Raw genomic sequence first — 21,937 nt, forward strand, 5'->3', positions numbered from 1 at the left:
GAGTTAAATAACGCAACTTGAATAGGAAAGAGCACACATTTTTAAGGCAAATTAATAAGCAGCTTATGGTGTTTTTTGTTAAACTATACCCCAACAGAACCTAAAAATAAAATGTATGTTCTGCAACTGTCAATAATTATGTCTTGTTAAATTGATCTCCTCTATAAATTGATCAACATGGCTTTGAACCTGGTTATTCAAAATGGAAAGAACTCCTCCCCCCCCCCCCGCCCCCAATCCCCAAATATAGAAAGTGCATGACTTCATATGCGCCAAAACAAAACAAAAGGCAGCTGAGGTAGTTAGATGTAAAAGGTATTTACGAAAAATAACTGAAAAATTAAACCCAGGACATATACAGTTAAAACCCACTCATTTGGAATTAATTTTATATCATGCAACAACTTAAAGCAGGAAACTTTATGATTTCTGAAAAAAAAAGAAAAAGAAAATTATTTTAGTAATAATAACATAGGAATGAGCACAGAATATACTATTGGAATTTGAATTTCAAGTATTTGAGTCTATTTGCATGTGCATTTTTTATAGTATTAGGAAGTCATTTACTTTTTATCAGGCATCACATGAGATCTGGTCTACCTCTGGGACTGGGACTGCAGCTCCTGGAAGGCAGAAATACACTGCGAGTGCCTGACGATGTGCCACCACGTGTGCCTGGAGGTACCACCATCTCAGTGTGGGTGAACTTCTACAGACCCATCCTCTACCGAGGCCACCTGAGAGTCACAGGGCCAGGGGTCCCGTGCCTATGTCTCCCGGGGACTGATCGGATAGATGTCCCAGGATGTACCCACACATTTGGATCCATGCGAGATGTGCCCATGTGATGGGGATCCCCACGTGATGTTCCTGCAGAGCCTGCATGTACACACCCAGCCCGGGTGTATGCACCAGAGGCCCTTTGCACCAAGCAGTCCTCAAAGAGAGGATCAGCTTCTACCTTGGACCACAGAGTCACAGCTCCTCTTGGGCCTTCCTGCCCGCACCCAGCACCATTGCATTTCAGCCCTCATGGTGACCTGTTCTTGTCTGGAGAGTGGGATGGTGTTCCCCCTCCTGCAGACAGGACAGTCTCCAGGAAAGTGTCGGCTTGAGTCCACTCAGGATGAGCAGGGATTTGGGCTTGCATCATGATCCCAGAGCTCCAGCTAACAGCCTCTGGCACAGAGGCAGCCCCAGCTTTCCTTTCCACTCGTGCCTAGGAAGAGGAGCAGGTAGTTTTTTCTCTACCAAAATGCACAACTTGAGTGTGCAGGTCCAAGAAGGGACTTCAGGCTCTGGGAATTAATTTCACAAAAAAAAAAAAAAAAAAGCCTACTTCTAGGAGGTGGACAAATTTAGAGATGTGTTCCTACCTTCAGCGGTGATCACCTACTACATCCCATTACTGAAAGTGCAATGCACTGGTTCTTCCGAGTCCTACTGTCAGATCCCCCTGCTGATGGTCACAACATGGGTACATGCAATTTGGTATCATGAATTCTGCGCTAGGCACCTGACTTGAAGAAATCACAGCAGGGAGCTTCACAAAACGAAATGGTTTTGGTGATTTTTTTTTTTGGTTGGCCTGTGAAAACATAGGGTGTGTACTTCTGAAGTGTGTGCATATGGTTTACATATAACTTATGAAAGAGAAAAATGTATTTGTGCCTTCTTTCATTTTTGTTTTCTGTTAAACAAGGAAATCCTGAAACTCCCTGATTTTTGCTTAATTTTATCTTTCTAAGCTCCCTGTATTTTGATTATGATTTTCAAAAGTGATGTGTGGTTTTGACCGACTTTATCTCTGGCAGCCCAAAATGAGGAGTCACTGATGTTCACAGTGTGCTGAACCTACGTACTATGGTGGCAGAGCCACCGGTAATTGCCAATTACACTTGCACATCCTGCATGTCATGGCCCTTAATTTTTCTGCACTCTTGCCACAGAACTAAGTGGAAAACTAGAAAACCGGAGTGTGAGACTTCTTGGCGTGGCGCAGTGTTGCAGCTTTCCCCAAAATGTTTGTCAGGAGTTCCTGCTCAGTTGCTCTGATTTTTTGAGGGGGGGATGGAGTGGGGCTGCGAGAATCTCAATTTCTCAGAGAAGTCAAGGCTTTGTAGTTTTATGTAAACCTAAGCAGAAAAAGATATTCTGATTTTGAAGGGAGAGAAGTACTTTTCAGGCCTTATTTCATAAACCACAAAGATGCTAAAAGGCATATCTTTGAAATGGATGTAAAAATCTTTTTCTTCATGTGAAACAACAGTAAAGGCAATCTTTTGTTTTTCCCTATGCATGTCAGTTTGCAAAGTATAAACTGCATCTTTGAGGACTGCGTTGCACCAGCCAATAAATTTGTTTCTGTTCTTAGCACTAACGTCCTACAGCACAGGCATCCAGCTTGATGTTAACATGTTTTGGCATTGTGGTTATGTGACATACGTAGACACCCTCTTCACTGTGTCATAACTTTTATTCGCCGCCTTTCCTTTTCACAGAGGCTACAAATAATATCCCCAAATCTCAGTACTCACAGACAACAGCTGCCCCAAGAAGAAGCGTCCCTCTCTCCATCACCAGTTCAGCTGTGTCAGTGGCAGCTGTTGGAGAAACTGGAAGAAAAGATCTACCAGCACCTGATCCTACCCTGTGCCATCGAGGTGCCTCTGTCCCCTTCCTGTGTGACCCAGCACTAAAGACTGACATGAGGTTTGTCAGGATCCAAATCCTCGATTCATTTTCAGGGGTTTCAGTGGTGAAGCATGACAGGCAAGTATCATGGAGGACTGGGGTGGCAGGCTGGTGGGGAAAGCAGGAGGACTCTTGCCTGAGCTTAGGATAAAATTTCACTGCCCCGACTTGCCCAATTTTTCCCCTGCTGCCCTGGAGCCCAGTGACTTAGGCTTTACAGAGAGATGTGGATTTTTCTTGAAATTGAAATGTATAGCTTAAAGGATACTTTTTTCATAGAAAATATTAAAATATGATTAATATATTAATAAGCTGTCTGAAAATTTAAACAGCTATTTTAATTTATCCTGGATTCCAGCCAGGTATCTTGGCCTCATCCAGTGACTAGCAGAATTGGAAGACCTAGAAATGCTTTAGTATTATTTCCAGCGGACAGGTTTTTTAATACAAAGCCTGATATTCCTTCCTCAGACATTTTTGTTGACTTAGCCTAATCAGTATTGGGTGCACAATGACTGACAGTTTCACTTGATAGTAAAGTTCAAGTGAGCTGTAAAATAGTTATTAAAGAGATTCCTTCAAAATAAATTTTACTTAGAGAGGCATTGTGAAATTTAAAAGCAAAATGCCCACGTGCTTACTCCTGGGGCTTATTGGACTCCATTAAAGTCAAAAGAAAGTAATCCATTTGCTATGGTTGACCTTCAGGGAAGCCCTTTATGATTATAAACTGCCTGTAATCAAAGCAAATCCCAGTATAATAAATGCTCCTGTCCAGAATGCTGGTGTAAGTATGACTTATTGACGTGTTCACCAGGCAGAATTTCTCTTCAGTCCTTTAAGAGTGTCTTTTGGTTTGCTTTTTTGCTTAGCTGTACATCATTCAAGAAGGTTTTGTAAGCACAACTGTTATCAAGTCTGTCTTTTAGGATCATTTGCCTCATATGAAATTGCTTTGGAAGGCTCACCTGTTTCACTAATAACCTAAAAACACTTTTGCACACATTTCCCCAAAACAAATCTATCTGAAAACAACCTTTGAGTTCTGTCTCTTAAGAGATGAAAGGTGGAAGCATGCACAAATTAGTTAGCCTTATCTGAGTATACATTTTGCTGCAATGACTGGACAATATGTTTTTTTTAATTACTACTGGGTTTATTAATAGTTTTTGTAGGAATCCATTTGGAATGTCCAAGCGAATTAACTGACATGCTCCTTGCACATTGCAAATTTCAAGAGAACAATGTATACTGAGGAAGAACCATTAAAAGTGGTTTTCTTTTCTCTTTTCTTTTCTTTTCTTTTCTTTTCTTTTCTTTTCTTTTCTTTTCTTTTTTTCATTTTCATTTTATTTTCCTTTTTTTTTTTTAATACAAGAAGATTACAGAGAGCTGCACGAAGTTTTAAAGCACAGCTGTACTCTGGAAAATAACTATAAAATCAGCATGGTAAGTAAGGAACCATGTTTATTGCGTCCCAGTGGGTACCATTTCCAATGCACTCGGCTTACAGTGAGATGGCTCTCCCATTTTCTAATGCCACAGGTCAAATCCAGAAGTCAAACTGGGTTTCATATGGCTCTTCAGTATGAGAAATAACAATTGTTAAGTTAACATTTGATTAAAGAGGCAGGTAAGCAAGCATGGGAAGAACAGAGCCAGCTTCCACTGTTGAGACAGCCTTACACATGGAATAGCACCTGCAGGAAAAGAGAGTGATGCTCATTTGTTAGAATAAACATTAGCTAGTTAATATTGTATACTCAAGGAATAGACAGCAAAATATCTGTCCCCTCAAGTAGAACAAATTACGCAGGGGGCAGTTTCTGCCCTTGAGAATCAATGGGAATTGATTTAAAGCAACTGCAGTCCTGTTAACCAACTGCAGTGGGATGGCGGATCTTTGCTTGCTAATCCAACATGATCCCCAGTTAGTGGCTGTTCTGTGAGTCAGAAATTATCTCAGAAATAAAAGATATTTACTTCTAGGTTGCTATGGGCATATACCAAGGCTCTGGAATGATGAAATATGATCAGTTGAGCAGCAAAATATGACAGCTATCTTTAAACAGGTTTCTGCTTTGCACATGATAAAATTATTTCAATATTTGCATCTTTAACTTGCTTTTCCTTCTCTAACTATAGAGGTTATCCCAATAGCCAGGTGTTACGCAAAGGAATTTTTGAGTTTTGTACCATGATATGAGAAAAGAACGTCTGTTAGATAACCTGAGCAGTGTCTTCTCTCATTGGTGGGGTTTGCATATGAGACTCAGAAGCACAGGAGGAAAATGGAGGTGAGGAAAAAGATCAGAACAGTGTCTAGCAAATTTTTGCAAACTTCTTTGAGGAGATCTTTGAAGAAAACAAACCTGTCATGACATGCTATGCTTACAGATCATGCATGAGGCTATGAATGTCTCCATAGCGATTTCTCCTGAAATCAGGATGATATTGTTTCTGCTTCTAAACAAGCAAGAATTGGTGATAACTTCTAATATAGTTGAAAGTCCTTCAGATGAACTGAGTGACAGAATACCTTAGCATGAACAAATACTATGAGGGCTCATCTACTCTAAAGATTCACAGCTGTTCCCTAATTGTAATAAGACTTCTACCACATCATCTGCTAATCTCCATCTTCTCTATTTTTTTCCTGCTGTACACCTGCACAAGTGCACACCTCCCCATGTATGTGCTCCTCAGCCATGCATGAACAAGTTGGTGCGAGGACTATTAGCACTGAAGGAACATGCACCTGCAAATCTGCTATTTGCTTATGGACTAAATGCATGAGAAACTGAGAGCATGAGAAAATAACAAGCACTTGAACAACACCAAGTCTATAATATTCCATATATAGAAAAGCCCATCTTCTGAGCCTATTTTAAACCTTATGGTTTTTGTGGAAGCCATCTGAGATTTATCCTCTGTAAAGAAAATAATAAAAAAAGTTCTTTGACCTATAGTCTGTTATAAAGATCTATGATTTCTAAATTTAACAATCACTGGCATAACAGCCATACAAAATCCTTGTCTCCCAGGCCTTAGTTTGAGACATCTTTGTATCTTATTGCTAATAAAGAACTCCTGTCTATAGCAACGAAGTTATGTCTAAGAAGTATCATTCACTGTGTCCCTGTGAGTTCCAGTTAGTTTGTAATGTATCTAGAATTTTCTCAGTCAACATCCTTCCTAGAGGAGAGAGTAATTGCACCATAAACAGTATTTTGGCATTAAGGTTTCTTGGGTTGTTTGTGGGGGTTTTTTTGCTGTTAAAAGACTCTGCTCCTCCCTTGATCCACTGAAACAGCAGGGGCAGCTTTTCCACAGTGTTTCACAAACATCTCTTACTCCTGACCGGAGGAATCATTCCTTTGCTTTCGTGTCTTTGTGATCTCTGGCCTCCCTGCTAAGGTTACCAGTGGAGATGCTTCCACAATAACACGTATGTACAGATTACTCATTGACGTACATAGACGTGCACCCTGTGCAGACAGACCGGAGAGGGCTGGGACAGCACCCTGCTTGAAAACTCTGTACCAGGAGAGGGTACAGCCAAGCCGTGAGCTCTTGCCGAGTCCCGTGTTGCTGTAACTGTGTTCCTCCAAGTACCAGTTAGGTTAAATATTAAACCACCCACTCGTTCCTCCTGATTTTTATAAACTGCAAGTATATTAACCTACATCCTTCCTGCTTATGAAAGGACTTAAATGCTTTGTTGATCACAAGCCTTTCTTTATTCAGTGATCAGGTTTGGTATAGGCAACATTATATTTTTTTTCCATTCTGCTTCATGTCCAAGTAGCTAAAACCCACCTGTGTGTTAAAAGCAATGAATAAAATATTTTCTCCACTCATTCACCCAGTTCTTAGTGCTGTTGCTAAATGCAATATGTGTTTTGTTACAGTCATTTCTCCAGGATTAACTGTTCCACAACCAGCACAGTCATCGCAGAAATGAAATTGTACTGCTGCTGGGTAGAATGACTTTTTGGTTGATAAGGAAATAGAGAACCATAATTTGGCCAGTTCCCCATTGACGGTAACTAGATCTGTCTCAATCCCAGCAATCCTCTTTTAAATACAACTCCTTGCATGTACAAAACAAATCAAATGGATGAATGATTCATAAGATGAATGATGAAAGCTTAGCTAGGATGAATTTACTAATGTTGCATCTCTTCTGGATCTCTCTTTCCAGTGTGGGCACCATGCTCAACACAGCTAACAACAGCTTTCTTTTTTTTCCCCCTAACTGATTAATGTTTGCTCACGGGAGCTTGATTACTGTATTAAAAAGTCACAAATTTGCAAGATTAAAAATGTCTGTTGAATTAATTAGCTGCAAATCAACCTAAGCAAAGCTTGACAAGTTCCAAGCTGTTCCAATAAAATGAAAAAGGAGGAATCGATAGCAGCCACAAATACATGACAATATGCTGGCACTTTGTGACTATAAATAGTGGCAGCTGCCCTCTCTGCTGACAAAGGAAGATTTTTTCATTGTCCATACGGTGCTGTCTAAAGGCTAAATCCTGCCCAGATCGGTGTGACAATCTTGCCGATGGCTAAAGTGTTCTCAGTGAAATATCTCCCGTGGGCCAGCCTGATAACCCAGGGGGAACTGGAGCTGGAAACCAGCTGCCTACTTTGTCTTCCCCTTCTGCAAGAGTGAACGCAGGCAGTGCCGGCACCAGGACCCACCACAGCACGTGTGGACGCTGGCCGACAGGAAGGCTACGTGTGTCCTGAAATGGGAATGCAGGGAACGACGTCGGGAGTGATTAGTGACTACTTTTGAACTTTCCCTCTGTAGCTATCGCCGTTGTCTGACCCAGTCACTGCGACAATTTTTAGACCTATCTGTCCATAAATGAGATCCTGTTGGAAAGTTACTGTATTTTTCAAACACTATCCTTAATGCTGAATGGTCACTCAGGTCAGAACTCAAGACATATACTTGAGCTTCAATGAAGCAAGTGCCTTCACTGGCTAGTAATCTTTCCCTCAGTTTCATAAAATTTAAAATTAATTCTAATCAAAGATTACCTAAGAAACAATCTGGGATAGACAGATAATAATGCAGAATACATACTGAAAAAAACATCAGTAACTAAAATTTCAGAAATAGCTACTGTGTATTCATGGTACATTTAAATTGACAGTGGTATTGTTTTCAAATACATGCACTTGAAAATTGTCTTCAATACGCAATCCATGGACTAGCAAATCTTTCCTTCTGACAGCATTTATCAGGCAACGGCATATGTGTTGGATAACAAACACTAGTGTTCTTCAGTCAAAAAATCAAGTAAACCATCCTAATTATTGCAGGTTATTTCCTTCATAAACTACTGACATTGATAACTGATATTCAGTGAAACAACCACCATTAAATGAACCAACCAACAGTGAAATACAACCATTAAATGAAACAAAGGTTTAATTGATCTCTTTGCCATTTGCCTATATGTTAGGGGTTTTTTTTCTCCTCGATTAATTAAATGTGATAAATCCTTATTTATTTTGTACAAATCTTTTTTTTCCCCCCAGTCTATTCTTTTACCAAAATATTTAAGATGATGAAATATAGCATTAGACATATTCCCTCCACAGCTTTTCATTAAAGTACTGGCATAATACATTGCAAAGCTGTATCCAATAATGACTGGAATGTGTTTTCCAATGATGTTCTTTTCTTTTTGCAGTTATCACTTGATTACCCTTGATGACGATGGTCCTGATGGTTTTTTTTTAGGCTTAGAATTTAAATGAACTGTAAGATTGAATCCTAATAGAATCTCAGGACTCATTGTCATGTGTATACACACACACACACACGTATATATACTTGTATATATATAATATATATAGTAATGCATTTGATCCTGTAAATTTGCTCCCAAGTATGAGACATGATCCTATTATTTTTATTATGAGAAAAACAAACACTTTCACAAAGAGTACTCTTTATAGCATGCTCGAGCTGTGGGCACTGAACTTACTTCTTGCATGTGCCGTAACCTGGGCAATTTGTGCACAACTCCGATTCAAACATACCATCCAGAGAAACCACATCAACTTCACATGCTTCACTAGGCAGCATACAGCCTGTTTGCCCTTTGCTCAGCCCAAACTGATCTTTGTTCGACCAAAGAACTGGGATTGCAAAGGGAGTGCACCACAGACTGTGGAAACTATGGATAAGCTACGTGGTGTAGCTCTGGTGCACACGCAAAGTCTGCCTGAGCTCCAAAGAGAAACCAGGTGAACATGGCCAGAGTAGCACACAGTGCATTAGTAGACCTGATTCAAGGCAGCGTGTAGAGATTCAGGCTTTGTCACAGTGCTAACCATGTTCATACAGCTTTTGGTCAAGTTGGAAAGTGAGCAGAGTGATTTTGTATCATCTGCCCTATTTTTTATTGTCGACATTACTCTGGCTGGACGCACGCAAGGGCACTGGATGTGCGCAACAACTTCAGAGTCCTCAGCGCGAAAGGGACAAAATACATCAAAATACTAGAATTATGTCTACATTGCACAAGATAACCTTTATGTTTTGCACAAAGAGGAAGAACAGCCTCAAAATAAGAGGGAGGGAGCATGCCCTTCTCCTCAGTAGTGTGCAGCCCTATAGCCTTCCCCTGAGATATGAATCATTGCTAGCTGAAGAGATAACTGAGCCTGGCTCTCCCCTTGGTCTCTGCCTACCACAAATCTACTGCTGGAAAAGCACTCATGAGTATTTCTGTGCAAAGCTCCGTCTGATAGCACCCCAGAGGACCTGAGTCCTTCAGGTAAGACAGGCAGAAGAATACCTGCTCAGGGAATCCTGGCAGGCTTAGGTGGGAGATAGGAGCTGAGCTACTCTGTGCTGTGAAGGTGTTTCTGACCAAGTCCAGGAGCCAAATTTTAGGTGCTTGAACCTTGAGCATAAAAAGTTCAGGAGCTCCTACTTAGTGCAGTTTGGAGGATCACAGTATTGGCCTGAGGCCTCTGATGTGCCTGTGCTGACCAATGCGTGTGTGCTACAGCCTGCCAGGTATCTGGTCCCTGTGCGCTGTGGCTCTTGTCCAGCCCATGCATGTGGTTTTCCCCTCTGTTGGCTCTTTGGTGCATGAGCTGGGGAGAGAGTGCTGGACTGTGCCCAGGCTTTGCCCTGAGCAGGCTCGTAGCACCCAAACACAGCCTATGTCTTGCCTTAGCACTACGTTACGTCTGTGAAGGCTCTTCTAGACATTCGACTAGCAGGTTTTCTACCTTGAAAAAATCACTTATCAGTGAACTTCTGTTTTGCAGTACCTTTTACACACTAGGTGGCTGAGTGGACACATCTATTTCACACCAGAAATGCTTCTGTGAGGTTTAGTTCAGTGCAAAAAAACCCCCCAAACCCAATGCTTTGTTAAAAGGATGCGGACTTTCCTACAGCAGAACAGATCTTGTGTAGAAAAGCTGCTAGCATGCCTAGGGCTACAGCATGCCCAGAAGCAAGATCCAGAAGCAATTGCTTCCAAAGATATCTGAAATAAGAGGCTGAAATCTACAGGTACAGAAAATATTCGTATCCATAGCAGTCATGTCTTTGTTTTTATGAATGTAGCATCTAGTTAGATTGACAAATCCATTACATTTTTAAGTTTATCCCAACCGTTCTTGGAAATGAGATGTTTGGTTACACTTTAAAGTTTCTTCGCTGTTTTTATTTTACAGTGCCTTGCACGTAGAAGTTTAGATTTGATCTTTGTATTCGTTGGCCACTTATGATTTCTTGTAAATCTCTATCAATGAATACAGCATCTATAACTCCGTTGTAACTGTACGTAAGCGTCTCTCTTACTTCTCTAGCTCATGCAAATCACTCCATAAATGTGCTGAAGAGGACTTTTTCCCCTGCGTTTTGCATATCTGTCCTCCTTGCTCCAGGATTCAGAGTAGGCACATGGCTTACTAATGGGTATATAAGATCCTCTGCATGAGAATTAAATGTTAAGCATTCAGAAAAAAACCCAAGTACAGGAGCCAAGCTTACGTGTTTAGAAAAAATTCCTTTTAATGAATGTGCTGTGCAGCAATTGGCTTTTGTGAGGATCACTGGAAATGACTGGTTTCACACACATTTTTCTAACTCTTCTTAAAAGGATCACAAAACGGCAACTCGGTCAAAATGGGTATATTCCTAAATATTTGAACTAAAAAGGAAAGAAGAAGAAATGTTTTGATTCGTACTGAGTTAGCAGTAAGTTTAGAGTTCGTATTTCTGGTTGAGCCAAGTGACATTCAGGCTTTTTGGTATGAAGCAGATCTCCAGCTGACTTCACTTAGGACCTAGGAACTGAAGACTTTCACTACCCCAGTCTGAATTCACGCAATGAATCACTCAAGGCCTGGGACCCGATTTTCTCATATTCCTACCAGTGCAACTGTGAAGAAATCCTACCAAACACCTGCACTGAGTTCACTATGGTAAAACAAATGTTCCCAGGGGACACCTCACACGTTAAAAAAGCTTTGCAAGTGATCTGTAGACCAGACTTTTCCCCTGACCTACATGAGCAAGGCTTTACGAGGTCATGCTTGTCTCTCCTGTAATGAAATCTGCTCATACCAGGTGTGAGAAATCATTTCAGAAGCAGATCACTCAGCAATTTGCAGCCAAGTGAAAATGATGACGGAATTTGTTTCAAAAAATCACTATATGTGAATTGCAGTAATCCGTTGCAGGTTTTTTTAATTCCCAGATTTTAAAGAATCAGTTCTCATTTTGCACTTTATCTGTTTTATCAGAATAAAGAGGAATGGATTCAATGCCATAATGAAAAGACATAGTTCTGTAAACAATCAAGGGAGGGTTTCATAACATAATGTCTCTGGTATATAAATGGCTGTTTGCCACTTTCTCCATTTGGCTTTCTGCTGAGAGCATGGGCTTCATGCGAGCTAGTCTAATTGCTACAATTAGCAAAATTAAATGGCTTATTGTGTATTTAGACAATTCTTCCCACATTCTGCATTGTTATACTACAGAATTAGTAATTACAGTGTTGGGCTAGTAAATCCATGGACACGTGTTGCCATTATTTTGATCACACATCCCTTGTAGGGACTCAACCTAAATAAGCTTGTTTAGATAGATGCACAAATGCAATTTACTCTGCTTCCCACCATGCACAGGAGCGAGAGAGGCAGCAGTAGGACCCCAGCAATCTGCTGAAGTCTTTTCCTTGGCATTGTGCAGGCAGTGCAGGGGGTGCAGAGTAAATCACAGCATCTCAGTCACACCGGATCACACGACTTTGGGGACGGAGCGGAGAAAGGGCAGTGGCTTTGGGAGCTAAATCAGCGGCAGAGCCAACTAAAACTCGGTACAGCACCACTTTTAAGGCTCTTAAGGAGTTGTATGATCAAATCACAACCGCTTCAAAATTGTTTAATTTGGGTTCTAAAAAAACCAAGAGGCTAGTTGTGAATATTTGCTGGCCAATAAAAAGTAAATGAATATATCGTATGATTGGGAGTCCCTCTGCAAATAAAGCAGCACTTGTACTTTTAGTACCACTCATGAATTGCTTTTTTGGGGAGATAATGATATATTGGCTAGACTATCATAGGTTTTAAACAAATTTGGTTTTAATACCTATTTACCACATATTAAAAATTGCAGCTCCAATAAAATTTAATTTACTTCCTTTGCTTAAAAGTTTACAAAATCACGCAGCTGAGGCCTAGCATTTAATTTTGGAAGGAAAACTTTCTCCAGCGTTATAGAAACTAATTATTAGAAAAATTGTTGATTTGCCAATGAAAATAGTGTTTATATGCCATCAAGCCCATATAACCCAAGCACAGAAACATTGTTCTAGCACAAGAAGCATATTTAAACTGACATAAACAAAAGTGGAAATGAGTTTTTCCATCATCAAATCTTCAGGAAAAAAGTATTGCACATATCTTCAAAGAATTAATTTTTTTTTTTTTTTAAAAAAAAGATTATCCTGTTATAGAACAAATAACTTTTAAAATAAGACAAAAGATTTGTCGTACATTTTCTTATATGTTTTCTGAATGAACATGGGTATGCATTACCTTTCCTTTATCTAATTAGAGTAGCGAATGCTACTTAAATTGTCTTTTCTGCAACATACAAATCCACAACTCTCAAAATTTTAGGACCAAGTCTTTAACCAGATAAGTTACCATTAAATCTGCTGGCAAGTTTGTTTCATTCATTAGAACAATGCTTGCATAATTCTTACTTCTAACAAAGAGATGTGATTGCTTTTCTTTACCAGAATATAATTATGAACTTTTTTATTTTCCTGTGTTCTGGAAAGAAATGTAAAAGACCTGATTTTTTTTTTATTATTTCAAAAGCAGAAGTTAATATTTTTTTACATTTTTTTTTTTTTTTGCTATTGCTGTCTTAATTGAACTTTATTGATTTTAAAACTGTCTGTGTTAAAAAGAATAGTGCATATTGATTATTAACTGTCCATAAGGCCATTGTGGAATTTCAACATGGACTATATTTAATCTTGACAATTTCTATAAAAAATTCTTACAGCTTTTAATGCGACTGTTCACAGCAAAGCAAATTAAGAAACTGTCCATGTAGTCATCTGAGCGTTAAGATTTCAATGGCCACCCTGTTCTCAGTGCAAGTATCACTGTACATAACGTACCAGATTTGGAGAGCAAATTTTGGCTCAGTATAAAATTAATTCTCCCCTTCCTCAAACAGCTGGATTGAATTCTGAAGACAAGCTGTGTATACGTACTGCCACATACGGCGCTATGCACTCAGACCCTGCAGTAGTTTGCTTAAGATAAAATTACAAACATTAACAAAAAATAAAAATGCTGGGAGAACAAAGAAAATAAATGCTAGATATTAAAACCCACATGGATAAATAACGCCTCTGTGTCCTTCCTTCCAAAACCAACCAAGAGCAAATCAAACTAACTCACTGCAAACCTTCTTTGGAAACCTTGCAATGCAAGCACTGGTCCAGACTGTAAGCCTTTAAATTCTGTACGAAGCAATGCTTCTTCAACTCTGTAAGCGCTGACCAAAGGGCTCGAGAGTGCTGCCCGCTGTGCTTCACTCACGCTAAAATTTCTCAGTTGTTAAAGCAGCGGCAAATACATCGAACTGTTTCCAAAAGAAGCCCTCACATCTTGGATTACAAAGCTTACCGTTTGCCTGGTTGGTAAAGAGCAATTCCCTTGTGCGAGCTAGCATTTGATTCTGGAGTGAAGGCTCTACTGAATCTGACAGGACAAAGGACTTGCTCCTAAAATATTTTTAGCAGTTCTTGCAGTGGTATATTTTCTCATAAAATATGACTGCATCTCTCTGAATTATCAGCTACATCTCCATGGAGGGAAGAGGAATCACTTTGTACAAAGCTTCAGGTTTGGACTATCAAAGAGTTGTTTTATTTAAAAAATTATTATAGAGGCAGTTGGCCACTGCCTAATTTGAAAATACCTAAGAAACCCTTGAAGCACGGGTGTTTTCTGATCTGTGTAAAGTTCCCTCTGACTTGCAGATTCCTGCACTTCCACAGATGTTTTGTTTTGAGGAACTCGCCCCAGCAAAGAACAACAGGTATCGAACATTTCACCAATAAAAAAAGTCAACATTAAAAATGGCTAATTGAACACATACAAATAAAGATAGGCTGTGTAACCTCGGCCATTTCATAGTACAAATATTAATAACAGGAAAGATGAAAATTTACCCAGCAGCATATACAGCAGTGACTGCACTGGATATACCTGACAGTGAAGATTGCAATGCCAATCATCAGGTCTTCTCCATCCTGACAATGCCATTTACAACAGTAACTCTTCAGTTCTGCTTCGCTCTCCTAAAAGGATGGAAATAGTTATAGCAAATTGTTTCTTATGGAATCGCTTGGTGTCTTTACAAGCCACTTACATTTGAAGCAGGATCCACGGTTTATGGAGTATTCTAAAAGTACCCATGTAGGCTTTCATATGGCATTACACTGCAAAACAAATCCATAATGTGTGAAAACCAGGTTTATATCAACCTGCAGAAGCCAGTTGATAAAATTCATGGACCAATTCTTAAAATCTAAGCTATAAAGAGAATGAAATGTATTAAAAGATTTGAGGTTTATAAAAAGTAACTTTTTTATACCATATTTTTACTTTACAAAAATATTGAAATAATTCATGAGTTTTTCACTCTGCACCAGCTTTAAAAAAAATACTATCAAATTTTGACTTGCACCTTTAATGCATCTGAAAGCACCATCAGGGGATACTTTTAACATAAAGGAGGATACCATTGACTAGATTTAGGGAGGTATTTAAAACCCAAAAGCTTGCAGCAAAAGCACTCTATTACAAGAGATTCAACGTAATTTTTAGACGTATCTGGACACAAGTCTTGAACAGGCAGAAGAGGGTCTTCCACATAACTTGCTTATACTTCGGTGAATATACTTACTAAGAGGTGGCTGAAAGCCTTTAAAAGACATCACTTTCACCTTGGGTGGGAAAAATCAGAGCTGTCTCTACACGTTGAGAACTTGATTGGTCTTTCCTGCTTCTTGTTCTGGTAGGGCTCGTGCCACTCGTTATCTGTCCCTCAGGCAGTATCAACCTTGCAGTTATACAATGTTTGGCACTAGAAGGGTGTGGCATGTCACAGCCTCTTGTCACCCCTGCATACATTCACACACTGAATCATGCATTCTCAGTCCTGAAACAGAGAAGTTTCAGTGCGTTCATCTCCTCGTAGTTTCTTCCGAAATATCTGAATGGGGTCCTCCAAAAAGTTTAGAATACGAAAACTATACTTCCCTGTTCTTGTACATATATATATATATATTTTTTTTTTTTTTGCAAATTGAACACTGAATCATGATTATCATTTAATTTACTTCACTACGTGCTAGAGCTCCTTATTTCTCCTGAAAACCAGAAGTGAGCTGCATAGGACTTCTGCTGAAAGTTACATGAAGAATTTAAATTGCATTGAAAAAGACTTTGAAATCCCACAGAAAACAAACAGTTCTCGTAGTATTAATGTTTATGACCTAATTAATCAGAATTTAGTTTATTTTCCGTTGACAGCCTTACAAACATGACGATGCATCTTTTTAATTAAGAACTATTTTGCAAACCTATTCTAACCTGAATGGTTGATTTATGGGAGTGTTGAAGACTACTACGCTTGTGTTTTTTCCCAAGAAAACAGTTTTCATAACAGTAACATTAAGTGCTACAGTTTTGTTACATTTGAAAAAGGTTTTTTGTTTGTTTGCTTGTTTTTGCCATTGATTATGCGAATATCAATCATTCATTTCTAAAATAAAATGCACTACTGGCTAAAGTTGAAAGCTCTGGTCAGAGCCTTCCTATTGGTTTGATTGTAAGCACTGTGCAGTCAGAGTTTCATAGCAGCAAGGAGTCGTGGGTGAGTTTCCCCAGCTGAAGTAACTGATCTGTACGTATGGGTCAGGAATGGGGTTTTTTGAGGCTTTCAGGGGATGCTGCTGTATCAGTGTCCTGCAGACAGACTGCACACAGTGGATCAAATGATAATCATGATGATAGCCAGACTAAGAACACTACAGCTTGCTGCTCTACTTGTAATATGCAGTTTAGTTATTCCTACAGCCCTACTGTCAACCCTTAATTTTGATTGTAATGTTGGAGCTTCTTCAAGCTGTGTTTTTGTTTTGTTTACAATGTAGTTTCATATTCCAAGCGCTCCTGGATAAGGGCATCATCTTTATACTGTAGCCGTGGAGGAGCAGGGGAACATTCAAATGCTAAGATCGCCTTCCTCAGGCTTCTGTCCAAAACATGTCTCTCCCACGCTGGGTACCTGTTCCTGAACAGGTCGATTTTAATGACAGACTCCTCAATCCTTGGTGGCCGGGATGAAGGTGTGGATGGTGCGGTGGGTCTCACCTGAAACACAGGCACACACCCATCCCTCTCCGCGAATTTTTGATCCCGCTCGCTCGTGACGCTCCGGTTATTGGAGATGGACCGTAGAGTGTTTGTGGCCACTTCTGGGGGTAGGGTGAAGGTAGTGGCAGGGTCCTCACAAGCACAGCTTGGTGACTGCCCAAACCTTGGTCCGTTGGGGTGAAAGAAGGCATAGTACATTAGCATAAAAACAATGCCTGTTAAAAAGCTGCTGAACACTACGCACAGTGCTGGTATGGCAAATGCATCAGAGATTAGTGGGGCCTTGTACAGATACCAGAGAGCACTCAAGGCGGTGTTTTCTAAAAGGATCACAAAATAGTAAATGAAAAGCCTACAGCGTGTCCTTCCTTCCTTGACATTGAACCAGCTGAAGATATAGATTATCCCAACAACCATGTCGAAAACTATCTCCTCCCATTTAGTGATGCAAAACTCTGTCTCGCAGTGGACGATCCAGAAGGTCATGATGCACCAGTGCAGCACGATGAAGATCCCAAAGTACAGCTGGAAAACGGAGGCAAACAGAGCAAAAGTAATAACCCTTGCTGCAATTGTGAAGAAATGCCAGCAAAACTGGATTATAACAGCCATATAACTGATGGGTTTCTTGTCATCACGGGAGTCACGGAGGGCCTTTTGGTAGGAAGCCAAAGCCCAAGCCAGGGATACAAGAGATGCTGCAGCAGTAAGACCTAGGAGGAAACAAGAGATGCAGTTAAGGCACAACTGGTATATCAGCACTTAGCTGAAACCGGAGAGATGCTTGCTGCTTTAAATGCACTCTTCACTGCTCACATAATAAAATCTCCTCCTTGTCCTTTAGCTCAGCAAGCACTGAGAAATGGACCTCTACTGCTGAGGTTTATTTCCCTTGTTAGCACACTGGCATGTTGTTGGATACACGCAAACAAGAGTGGCTAGCAAATGACACTCTGAAACGCTTCTCTAGCAATTTTATATTTGAAACAAATTCATTCATTCACAACTTTGAGCAAGTTGGGAATAGGCGTCTCTGTCAGCTGTGTGATTTAACAGGACACACCGCGGTTATTGTTTTAAAGAAAGAATATGAATTTTCCGATTTTGATAAGTCATTAAAGAAGCCTAATATAAAGCAACCAAGTCTTTCTAACTAAAATACCAGCATTGTATGCATATAAACCAAATCAATAACAATGTAAGCATAAATCTACATTTTTAGGATAAATTAATGTAACTCTTGTTACATCAAAGTTTAACTGCCTTACTCTCGCTGATCAAAAAATATCGCCCATTGTGATATTTCCACCACTTTTAAACAGAATTTTAATAACTAGAAAATGTCAAAACTTTATTTTCTTCCAGCTGGAAATTAAATTAATTTTAGAAATGTTGGAATTTTATACTGAATTAAAATTCTGAATATAGATGCTCCTGAAGTAGGGAGTTATGACAATGTTCATATAGCCATTCTGTCTCCCATATATCACTAATACCTATTTATAAGGCCCTGAACTATAATATTTCTGGAAAACCTGTCAAATACTTTTCACAAAAAGAATTTGATATAAAATTATTTCTCATGAGATTTTCAAACATTATTTTTGTGAAAAATAATTCCTACTCACTTGAAAATACAAAACCCGTAAAACAATTTTTTTAAAACACCTATGTTTATTTTGATTGCATATTATTCTTGTTTCCTCAAGTAAGTCTGACTGTTGTGGGTAGGTAAAATTAAAAAAGCAAGTTGCTTTGGAGCCGAATCTAATTTTTGAACTAATCTTTTATTTCCATATACTACCAGAAAAAAACCACCTTACATTCCCATTTAAACAGTGATATATTTCAGCATAATTATTCAAATGCTTAACGCTTACATAGTATTCTGTTAGAAATGAATGATAATTCTTCTTTACCAGATGATTAATTTTTATTTACTTATGACTTGTATCAAGCTGCTTTGGATGGAAATGGGGATTCAATTGAAATGCAAAACCCCAGCCTTTTAAGTGTATTTATTATTTAAATAAAATCGCAATAAATATGTTGTATACAGAGGAAAAATGTATCAAAAGAATTTATACTTACCACTGATTTATTACCAAAGCAAATTTGATATACAGTTAATGAATGAATTCATAAGTCTCAGCATCCCAGACTGAGAATTTATTCATAGACCATTTAAAGATAATGATGCTTTAGCTTATTCAATTTCTAAACAGTTTCTTAACTTTGAACTAGTTATTGAAGTAAATCAAACTGAAATGAAGAAACCATTTCTTTTGTCTACTGTTAAAAGCTGTTTAATGATTCAACAACCTTTGATTCTGGATCCATAGACAGTATTTTTCTTCCCCATTCAATAGCTTTCTTTAGAACCTAACCGTCAAGAATATATTACTTAAATAGTATACATTTTATGAAAATTTTGATACTGCAGAGTGGTAAGTTTGAGCCTTATGTTGCTATTCACTTTTGGAAAAAGTTTATTTTAAAACATTAAAGCATTGATTATTTTTAAAAAATGTAGGTTATGGAAATAATATGTGATTCTGAAGGAAAAAAATCTATTTAAGCAATCCACCTGGCTTAACACACTAAGATTTTTCTCAGTAAGTAGTACAGAGGGATTCATTGCTTTCAGGAGGGATTGTGTTTGCCAGTGTTTCTCCCTCAGTCGCTGGCAGGGTGCTAATTATGTTGTGAGCTCCTGTGAATCCATGAATTTAAAAACCCCTTTGTTTTAAAAATAATAATAAATGATCAGCAGAAAAATAGAACAAACGTAGGATTCCAGGGAGAATTTTTAATAAAACTTCATAATTTTTCTTCCCACACAGATGCCTGGATGCCAAAACACCAACGTTACTTCTGGAATCCTCCTTCATGGGGGGAATAAACTATCAGCGATGAAGACAGGAAGAAGATATGGTATAAATTGTTATTTCCATTTCTGACATGTATATTTGCTTTTCACGCCGGGCTGCCTTTCAGTGACCGTTATCTCTGGAGACAACACTAACAGCTGAAAACATAAGTTCTTGCTTTCCTGCAAGAATGTTTTAAGTATTGAAAAAACACAGTTCATTTCCCTTATGAAATAAAATTTGGAAAGATAAATGAATAGGATAAAGGATAAGAGAATCTTTCAATACAAATGAGCCACTCTGAGCAAGAGCCCCAAAATGGCATAATCAGCACAGGAAAGAATAATGTGGAAAGAAATCCCTGTATTTTCTTTGCAAATCTAACTTTAATGACCTCACACACTCCCTCAGAGGTTTGTAGAGATATCATCAGTTTTGCATTTGGAGGTGTAAAATCATTCAATAATGCACACAGACAATTCCAAATAAAATGTTAAAATTCATAGGAATTTTCAGTGTTCTAATGCTAATTAATTCATAGTCATTGTCTGGGACAGAAAGAAACAAGTACAATTGCAATGTAATTCTGTTATTTAAATAGTCATTAATACGGAAACGTCATTTGCTTTTACAGAACAAACTCAGGGTTACTGGCATACAGGAGAGAAAAGGAGACAAAGGAATGTAAAAAAGAAGGGAAGAACTGCCAGTTAAAGTATTATGTATCTATTCTTGTGCTATTGGCAATGGTGGTAGGGATACAGAATTAAGATAAGGCTAAATGCTTCGTGGGCACCATCCATTTTCCTTTATTGATGAAACCAAGCACTAAAGAATTATTAAAAGTGTAATTAATAATGAGAGCAATAATGTAGAAGTGGTGCAAATGGCAGCTTGCTAATAAAGAAATGTCACTATATAAATAATTCACTGGGAATGGTTAGAGATAAAGTGAATTATTGTAGCACTGAATGGCTAATTCATTAATTAGAGCATATCAATGCATTTGCTGACTATGTGTTCATAGAAACCTCTTTATCCATATTTCAAAAGAGGGACTAAAATAAATTTCTATTACTAGCAAAACAAAACCTTAAAGGCACTAACATGGTACCAGGAAAAAAGAATAGGATGTCCTATAGACCTAATGGAAAACAAGTAATTTGTAACAATGCAGGTGGTTTAACTTCTGCAGTCAGGAAGGCTTATTTGCCATTCAGAAATGAACAGAGAAGATCGGACTGTGATCTGTGGAGCCACTGTTTATGAAGAACGAGCACCAGCTTTCCCGCATGCTCAGCTGCAGCCTCCGTACTGACCCTTCGGGTGCCGCAGCAGCTTTCTGGTTATTTGGCAGTCTTGTATATCAAAGTTTTGTCTTTAGAGTCTTGATCTTGGAAATTAAGACTAACTAGCCATTCTCAGTGAATATATACTCAAGAAACTATATGCTTATCTGTTACAGGCTGTTAAACGTCCAGGAAGCAGGAATTCTGTAAAATGGCCTTGGGAAACACGAAAGCATGTTCCTGAATCTTTCATTCCTAAAGCTGAACCTTCACGTTTTCTGCACTATATGATTTGGTCTCTAAAGTTCTGTCCTGAAGAGGAAAGAAATACAGGCTGTGCACAGGAAAAAGATCACATAGCGCATCAGGCAAATGCTGCTTTTGTTTGTTTCTGAAATGGACACCAGGAAAGCTCTGAATAGCAGTTAGTCGGGAGTGTACCCACCCACCTCCAGCCTTTGTCGCTTAGCCCATTGACAACAGGCTCAATAGTGAGACTAGCCAGTAATGCATTGCATGGGGATAACTTTCTGTCAGGAACTAGTTAGAATCTATTTTGAGTGAAAAAAACAATTTAACCTCTTTTATTCTGTTAATGGTTTGCATTACTTAATTATATTATTTGTATAAAGGAATGACAATGTTGTAATTGCAGATGAGATTCAGCTGTCCTTAAGATAGTTTACTTCCTGTCTAAAAACAAAGAACAGAATTGCCTTGATTGAACTGTAATTTTAACTTCCTTCCCTGGAAATGATTAATTTCTCCATACATAAGAGATGTTCTTGCATTTTATAGAGTGTGGCATATAATACATAATACACTGCAACAAGCTACAGCTCATTAAAGACAAGATAAAAAACAAACATGACTTTCACAAGTGAAAGCAAATATATCTGAGGGGAAAGACAACGTATACAGAGATGGATGCATTTAGAAATGTAGTATTATTTCAGGGGAGCAAGCTCAAAAAGACTGCAGAAGAGCCAATGAAGTTCTCCTCAACTGTATTTGTGAGAAATCTTACTGAAATGTTCATGAGCAATCCAAATAGAATTGCTCACAACTGGTAAGGGTTTTCCATATCACATCTCTGCTTGGTAATTCATAACTTAATTATAT

The 21,937-nt window shown here is 38.7% G+C and overlaps 1 protein-coding gene across 2 annotated transcripts in view; it reads right to left on the reverse strand.

The window, feature by feature from the left end:
- Positions 1–220: 220 nt before the first annotated feature.
- Positions 221–21,937, reverse strand: part of XKR4 (XK related 4) — a 242,519-nt gene continuing 220,802 nt past the window's right edge. Inside the window, exons 3-4 of one of the 2 annotated variants that reach the window (XR_008575915.1) lie at positions 15,182–17,369; positions 221–14,573 (exon numbers count right to left, since the gene is read on the reverse strand). Coding sequence is in view for 1 of the 2 variants with exons in the window: in XM_054817083.1 (XP_054673058.1) it covers positions 16,423–17,369 (947 nt within the window). In the remaining variant the exon portion in view is untranslated. Of the gene's footprint in view, positions 17,370–21,937 lie in introns of both variants that reach the window. The other variant, XM_054817083.1, reaches the window with a different exon arrangement.

The sequence above is a fragment of the Grus americana genome, chromosome 2 (assembly GCF_028858705.1).
Source record: "Grus americana isolate bGruAme1 chromosome 2, bGruAme1.mat, whole genome shotgun sequence".
NCBI classification, from domain to species: domain Eukaryota; kingdom Metazoa; phylum Chordata; class Aves; order Gruiformes; family Gruidae; genus Grus; species Grus americana.